The sequence below is a fragment of the Gastrolobium bilobum genome, unplaced genomic scaffold, assembly GCF_033153095.1.
Source record: "Gastrolobium bilobum isolate Gb01-03AN ecotype WA unplaced genomic scaffold, APGP_CSIRO_Gbil_v1 utg54935, whole genome shotgun sequence".
In the NCBI taxonomy this organism is placed as follows: Eukaryota; Viridiplantae; Streptophyta; class Magnoliopsida; order Fabales; family Fabaceae; genus Gastrolobium; species Gastrolobium bilobum.
The window spans coordinates 107,518-116,371 of NW_026899856.1; the positions used below are offsets into that span (position 1 = coordinate 107,518).

General features: G+C 32.8%; 1 protein-coding gene across 1 annotated transcript; it reads right to left on the reverse strand.

Annotated features, from left to right (window-relative positions):
* Positions 1-1,037: 1,037 nt before the first annotated feature.
* Positions 1,038-3,085, reverse strand: LOC133293949 (uncharacterized). The gene is made up of 2 exons (XM_061492578.1): positions 3,009-3,085; positions 1,038-2,865 (listed from the first exon to the last, which is right to left on the reverse strand). Exon 2 carries the CDS (start codon positions 2,821-2,823, stop codon positions 1,210-1,212), a length of 1,614 nt encoding a protein of 537 aa, XP_061348562.1. The 5' UTR covers positions 2,824-2,865; positions 3,009-3,085; the 3' UTR covers positions 1,038-1,209.
* Between the last annotated feature and the right edge of the window lie 5,769 nt (positions 3,086-8,854).

Sequence of the window (8,854 nt, forward strand, 5' to 3'; positions counted from 1 at the left end):
ATATTTAGTCTATGAACTGTATTATTGTTTATTTTATCCTATAATAAATTTCACTCACTTTTTTAAGTACATGAGATATAGTGAAAAATATATTCCCCTAAATAATAAGCCAATTATTTTTAACTAAAAGAATAAAACACAAAGGAGCCAATATTTAAACAATAAACACACGATAAAGTGATAGATATATACGCGCGCGCTCAAGCAATGGACTAAGCTCGTCTAATAAGCAAAGGAACGCTCAAAAGATACACCGCTAATACGATCAACAGCTTGTAAGTCAAAGACCACCATTCAAATTAAGCGATGTTCAGCATTATCTGACAAATTTCATCAAGGGTTAAAAAATATTTCTCATCATCATATAAAACTAGAAGTGCTTTTGTACAATTCAATCACCGGTTCAAAACGATATAAAACAGGTATCTCAAATTTTCAAGGTAAATAGTGAATATCTCAAATATATTTTTTATATAGAAGAAGAAATTCAACAAGACGGAGAGAGAAAATTGCGAAGAGTCAAAGAGAGGGGAGGATAAGGAATCCCCTAAGCAAAAGAATAATACAGAAAACAACCAAGAAAATAGAGAAAATCAATTACATGAAATTTACTAAAAGTGGCAGAAGTACTGGGCTTTCATTAGTTCTCCTTACAAAATTCACAGGTTCTTTACATGCTGCTTATCAGATGAACACTTTGGCATACTCTTTTATCCCTTAAACATTAATGAACCTGCAAACTTCTTTTACTAATTTTGACACACCTAGACAACCAAACCCTGCCCAAAAAGGAAAAAAGAAAAGAAAGAAAGATAAGAAAAGGAAGGAAACTCAGCTTCTAGCCGTTATGGTCGTATGGGGAATGGATCCATGTCACATGATCTCATCCGAGACAATCTCAGCGGTGACATAGAGACAAGAGAGAGGAAACGTTAGCATAGAGAAATCACCATTGATTTGTCTATGTACGACTCAAATCGTCTCATACGAGGTCATGTGACATGAAATGATCCATTCACCCATGAGATATGACTATGAAGAACAAAATCACTATACTCCTCCCCAATCCTTCATTTTACCAAACCATACAAATAAAGAAAAGCAGACAAAATAAAAGTAAACTACTAACCTACGAGGCTACAAATGCCAACATTGTATGTATTAAGAAGTTAGCATTTCCCTCAAAAGCCTATTAGACAAACAACTTAACTAGTGCAGGATAGATAAACCATCATCTCCAACAGTCTCTGAGCTTGTCCCAACTACCTGATCCTTGCATTCATCCTTCTCATTAAAGGCCATGTTGTTTACACTTTTATTTGCTACTTCATGAGTTTCTGATTCATTATTTTTGTCCAGCATTTCAAATTCACCACCCTCTTTTTCATCCATAACAACATTTTCTTTTGCAAAATCTTTATCCAGTAAACACTGCTGTGTGGCTTCTTCATTATTCTGCTCATCCTTCTCCTTCTCCTTCACTTCATTAAACATAAAGCCATCCTTCATTTCATGATTTTTGATCTCATTCTTGTCTGCAATTGCCTCATTGGGAACAGATTCTTCAATAAAAACATCATCTACGCCTTCAGCCTCCAATACTCCACCATTGTCCAACTTAGCATCAGCCTCAATGTTTCCATTTCTCGCACCTTCTTCCAGCATCGAATCAACCATCTCTCTATTATTCTCAATTCCCATAACCGGAACATCTGATCCTCCCTCGCTTTCATTATCAGACCCATTCTCCACCACTTCCTCGTTGACATCTTCAACAATTCTGTTCTGCCTCTCAAGAAACAGTAACCTCCTTCGCAGATCACCTAACTCTCTCTCCATTAGGAAAAGTCGCTCCTTCAATGTCAAATTCTCTTCCTCCAACTGTGCTATATGGGAATCCTGATCATCTACCCTATTCTCTAAGACATTATTATAATCCACTCCATAATTCGGGTATATCATCTCAAACCGGCTTAAATCATGGTCCAGCCTCCTTTCCACCTCCACATGTTCCTCCACATCACTCTCGCTTGACCCGCCACCACCGTCCTCTTCATCTTCATCATCATGAAGATCTGCCTCATGCCCTGGTGATCGAAGCCTGATCAAACCCTTCATTGACCCATATCCATCAACACCCCACTCTTCCTTTGCCATATCCCCTAACACCTCACTCGAGGGCGACAATATAGGTGTAGGAAGCACTGCCGGGGTCACTGGGCAAGGTGACACGAGCGATGCAATGCCACCCGACTTCTTGGCACGAATAATATACGATGTCGTATTCCTAGGCGCATAAGGAGCAAATCTATTATTAAACTTCTTCTTAGGATAGAACTTACGTGCTTTTAAACGATTTTGCGATTGCAATTCATGCAGAGTAGGGGGTTGGTAACCAACGCTGTTGTTTGCAATACTAAGGGAGGTACTTGGATTGGGTTTTTCCATTCTCCTTGAGTCCTTGCGCTTGTCATTGGCCTTCTTCCCCTTCCAGTTACTTCGTCCAGGCTTGGAAGCAAGGTAATTTCGTTTCATAGGGTTCTGAAACTTCATGTTAGGGTCCAGAGGTGGCTGCTGAGACCAAACCTTATATCCTCGATTCATCATCGGAGGTTGAGTCTGGTTCATCATAATCTGAGATTGCTTCATCTGAGGCGGCTTCATCTGAGCCTGAGCCTGCTGATTCATTGCATGGTTGTGTGTGAGCAACTGAGGCTGAGACTGACCTATAATCTGAGACTGGCTCATCATTTGCACCTGATTCATCATCTGAGGCTGGTTCATCTTGTTCAAATTCATCATCATCTGCGATTGATCGTTCATCGTAACGAAATCCAACGCCCAAAGGTCAGGGCTAACTAATTCCTTGCAATTGAAACCGAATGGTTAATATCAAGAAAATATCGCCGATCAGAAGAATCGGCAGAGAAAAAGAGATCGAAACCCTAAATCCCTTTTTCTCAATTTCAGAACCGAGAAGATTGGGATTTGATCTAAAAGGAATGAACCTGAGGCTGAAATCGAATTCTTCTTTCGTGATTTCACAAATCGGAAACCCTGATTCTGATTTTCTTTTCTCGAAAATTGGGGTTATCGCTGATGATTTTGCTTCTTGTGAGGTGATCGGGTATCCAACGCAATTATATAGTGGGTTTGGAATAAATTGGACGGTCAGATTTTGATTTAAAAATTTGACGGCTTGGATTGCAGATGCGTGATGAACACGTGTTATTGGGCTCCGAAAAGTTCGATTCTCGATTTCTCGTTTATGTTGGCCCTTGATCTTTTGATAAATTATACAAAAGTGCAATACTTTCGTACAATTAATTAATATCACATGTACAAAAAATTTCAACAGATTTTTATTACTATTTTTTTTTGAAATTTTTTTTTTAAAAAATAATAGTCTTATAGTGCTCTGCTTTTCTGGAGTATAAAAGACAAGTACTGCAATTTTGAACTGTGATGGTCACTATTGTGGCACTTTATGTATATATGTTTAAAAGGAAACTTGTATTTATAAAGAAAAAAATTATAAATTCTTACAAATTATATTATGTTTGAGCGGTAAAATATTTTTGAGTAGAGTATTATTGGTTAGACATAATGTAATTTGTAAGTTTGTGAAAAAAAAAGTTTATCAATATAATTCTACTCATATTTAAAATACGATAATTAAATACTAACAAAGTAAATAAGATAGTTAAATGGGATACATATAAAAAAAAATTAAATGGGATAAGTTTTTTTACCTATCATTTTTTTGTCTACTACTCTTCAATATTAGAAATTTTGATACAACGGTATTGAAAAGTGGTAGACAAAGATAAAAAAAAAATAGGTAGAATAATTTATCCCTACTTAAATATTATCTAATTTTTTTAAAAATGTGTTGACTATTAAGTGTTTTTTATTGCTTGAACGGTTGAACCAACTCGGATATTATTTATCAAAGAAAAAGAACACTTGTTTCCCACAAAATGACCTAAAGTGCGTGAAAATGTCGTTTCAATTATGAAAAATGAGAAACAAATAGCCACTTCCTCAATAATTGTGCATTTGGACAGGCAACTTTTTTACTATAAAGTTATTTTTTAAAAAAATAATAATAATTTTATACTTTTAGAAAAAATATTTAAAAAATTTGAATTAAAATAATATTTTTTTAAATCATGATTCCTTTTTTTTTTTTTTTAAATGAAAGTCAAAAGTTAGATATTTTAAAAATTTTAATTTTATCATAACCTCACACCAATCATTCTATTTAATAAAAATCATCCTAAAAAAATAAGTCATAAATTTTTTTTTAAAGTTCATTGGCCCTAAATAACCCCAAATTTATTATTTATTTTTATTTTTTTGAAAGATTATTAGTTTTTTCATTTGTTTTAAAAAAGTAATCGGCTCTTACTTTGATCGAAGCCCCATAATTAGTTGTAGAAAAATAAAATACTTGGTGTATAAGATAAGAAAAGACATGATAGTATAAGGCTATAAGACCTAATTAAATTTTAATATAATTCAGCATTTGACATGGTATTATATAAGAGAATGTATTAAATAAAAGAATTTTATCCAGTATTTGATAATACATTATATAATATTAGATAGAATAAAAATAAATTTTTGAAAAAAATATTCTTTAATAAAAAAATTATATAATTCTTCCAAATAAGTCATATGATATTAATTTTTATAAAAATCTATTTATTAGTATATCCAAAAAATATATTAATTTTTGTAAAAAAAATATTTGCTATATTTAAAAAAATATATATGACTATTATATTTATTAAATTAAAAAACTCTCAGAATTTTAAGTCGAAGCATAAAGACTCCCAATACACTTCTTAAAATTTGAAGTCATTCATTTACCTTTAGAGCATCATTAACCGTTTAGAAACAAAACTGCACCAATTAGAAAAAGGATAAAAGGAAGAAGTTAATCTTGTTTCCTTCTAATAAATTTACTTTTGCGAAGGAATTTAAAACTTTAATTCTGGACCCGTCCCGAATCAGATTAGATGCGAAGAAATGAACCGATCGAAATATTTCCAAAAAAAAATTTACTTTTGCATCATCGCAAGGGACTCAATTGGATGACAAATCATACATCTTATGGTCGGGCTCTTCTAATATTCTTCTAGAAAGAATGCAGTGAGCTAAACTAATTAGTTACTAGAATTTTATGTAAATATGAAGTTAAGGAGAGTAGAAGAAAATTTAACGCTCCCGTCTCTCTAGTATAAGCGTGCATATCCATCCCCCTACAGAAATGGCTTCCTTTTGCATCTTATTGTGGATTTTCTTATTGTTCTTTTTCCCTTTTGATTCTGGTTAATGAGCAGTTGAACATAACAGTTCAATAATGTCAATAAAAGTTCAATAATGTAATAATGTCATGCACGCAAGACTGGGAAATGAAGCATAAAAGTTCAATAAAAGCCTCCTTTTTCAGCTCTCGATAGAACAAAAATCAGCATGGTCTCGGGCATTCTTGTTTGTATTTTGTATTACATGAATCGGTGGAAACAAAACATTTGAATATAATTGCAGTAATACTCGTACTCCGCAAGCACATAGCATCAATCAGAATATAATTGTACTGTTGCAGCAGCTATAGAGCTTCCAATAAGAGTTTCTCAGTTGACCCAACCTACCACAAGGATCACACAGCTCATTTTGTTAAGAAAATGGAGGAAAGAGGGATGAATCCACATTTACATCTGACTGAAGACAAACATTTTAAATCTTGCTTATCTAGTAAATTAACTCCATTGGCATAAAAGTGTGAAAAATGAATGAAGGCTAAAGCTACCAATATTCCAAATGACCTTGTTTTAATTGTGCATGCATATGCTTCTGAGAGAGAGTATTCTTGAGAAAGCAAGATAACTAACTAACCACTGAATCCACTACGGGTAATGTTCCAGCATTAAACCCCCAGCAACATTGAATGTAATTCCCTCATCAATCTGAGAAGCTCCCATCAAATAAGAAAACTCATAGTATTCAGGTTGACGAGAATTTTTTGATATTTCGGGATTAACTTTATTAACAGATTTCATTTGTGTGGACTCTATTTCCCAAAGATAAATTAGAATTGTCATGACATCCATTAACAAAGAAATTTTTAGTTAAGTTTGGCACCAAGAAATTACTGCATTCATGCTCAATCAAAGGAAAAATTAAAGAAACTACAGCCAACTACCAGATTACCTTAGCATCAAAGTAATATCGTGTTTCAGATCACAGGAATGACAGGATCATGCGATGAGGTCCTAGTGATCTTATAAATGTGGGATTCGACAGCTATTTTGAAGTGTTTGGATTTTGCCTTTTGGGCAAATCTTTGGTGAGAAAAGAGAACTAAAATCCTGATCCAAGCAGCGCATAAAACAATGTTTTCTTACTGAGGTAGTCAAAGGTGAAAAAGTCCTAGAGGAGCCAAAAAGTGCACACCTCACTGATGAAAGGCATTAACATATAAATAAATAAAAAATTAATATTTTAACTAATAAAGTTCATAACAAGCTCTAAAGTCAAAGTTCATAATCAAAATAGATGTGCAGCAGCCCTCAAAATCAAAATTCTTAATAAAAAAAGGTAAATTCCTAGATTAGACAATACTGCACACGGCATGAATACTGAATGAAAACAGAGCATGCAACAAGTAAACAGAAAACAGGAAACTAATACAGCAGCAAAGCAAATAAAACAGGTAATAAGAATAGAACAGTAATTAAAGAAACAAATTTAATGATAGAAAGTATAGAAGAAAGGGAAAAAGGAAATTGAGAAAAAAATGCCCTCAAGGCATGAGTTCATATAGGAGCTATGCCTCATATAGCAAGAGGCATATAAGCCCCTTCCCTCATTTCGCCTTAGAGCCTTACGTGTGCTTCTCGGCACCTTTAACTACACTGTTTTATACTCCTTTAATAGCTGAAGAACCTCCCCCAATATTTTACCAAAATCCCCCCATTTTCAGCCATATCAAAGAAGAGAATTCAGTTTTCCATGATGAAAGTTCATTTATAAGTAGCCAAATCTTAATTAAAACCTACCAATACTTGTTATGTGCTAAGAGTTGGTTAAATTATACAGCAGGTATTATATTTGGCAGAAAGGTTGCCTGTAGTAACATATCCTCATAAACACAACAACTGGTTAAAATTCACATATTTGATCTAAAGTCTGAAACTTCAATCAAGGTATATAATTCTAAATTGCAAAATCGACAAGATAATTTTTTTCCACTTCATCTAACATTTTATTGCAGAAAAACCTACTTTCTTCTTTGTCAAAAACATGCATACTTCCTTCCTCCTTGGTTTATATATCCAAATCTGATCACACATACTTTTGGGGGAAATCAGAATTCAAGCAGGTTCTCCTCCAACTATCTTATCAGCACATCCTTTATAGATCTTATGCTGTCTGAGAAGTGTGGTGATTTGTTCGTTATTTCCTTGAATGCACAAAGTATTTTTTTTTTCCCTGAAATCACAAAAAGATCAGATGTAGAATGCACAAAGTATTTTTTTCCTTGAAATTTTATTCATGGTAGTTATTTCCTGCTTAAACTTGACGATCGGATTGGCAAAAAGAATTATCGTATTTTGGTGGGAACTAATTTATTACGAGTTTTAATTCTAATTTCAAATCATGAGTTCGAATTCAACGTTAGGTATACATGCACTTATTATGATTTTTCAGTTACAAAACAATTATTTGTTGGGTTCGTGATATTCATTGCATAAGATTTTGGTATTTGTTAATGGGATAGGATATTGGATGGGTTACATATTTGGATGGATTTTGGTATTTTGGCTGTGTATAAGTTGATGTGTTATTCACAGTTAGTAAATTTATTTTAAATATGAATACTTGAGTTTAAAATTTTAGTCAACTTATACAAAAAAAAAAAAAAAAAAATTAGCGTTCAATCTTCACATGTTATCTTATCATTTAGACATTTAGGTACTGCGGGGCAATGGGGGCAAGTATGAAAGGAATTAAGTTATGGCAAAAGAAAATAAAGGAATGTGGAAGGAATTTTTAATTGAAATACTGAGGTTTCACTTAAAATGATGTAGTATTTTATTATTTAAAATCACAAATATTTTTCTCTATATTTGTTTACATCTCTCAATTTCATTCGGCAGATTTAAATTTTAATGTTTTGTTCTATCATGCGCAATAAAATATTATTAGTTTAAATTATTGTTATAATTCACATGATTGTGTTTTATTTTTTTCAAGTAAAATTTGATTGTGCCTAATGTCACTTAAAAATGATATAATTGTGGTTATTTATTTACGTGTTTGGAGGATCCATTTGATATGAGTTATTTAAAATGGTTTGGCCCAGATATAGCATCGAGAACAAAATATGGAGAAGATGTAATTTAAGCTCTCCTGATTCATCGTTTGCAACCAGTTTAACTCACACCTTCCTCTTGAGTGCTACAACCTTTAATATATTATTTTTTCCATAAGAATAGTACATGAGCATGAAGTTTTTTTTTTTTTTTTTTATCAAGTATGTATAAACTTTCATATTAGCCCACAATTAACCTAGATGAAATGTATAAAATTGAATGATTGATTATGGGAATCTTAGAAAAATCACCTATTATATTTTCCCTCTACAAATACTCATTATTATATTAGAATAGTGATGATAATCCTCTAATGGGTTATCTATGGGCTTTTTGACCCTTATGACCCTTAATTAATAATTAATTACCAAATTGCCCTTCATTCAAAATTATTTCGAAAATTTACCCTCCCCAACAAACATAACACCAATCTGCCCCTGTTTGACCGTTGACCACGAAGCCTACCCGGG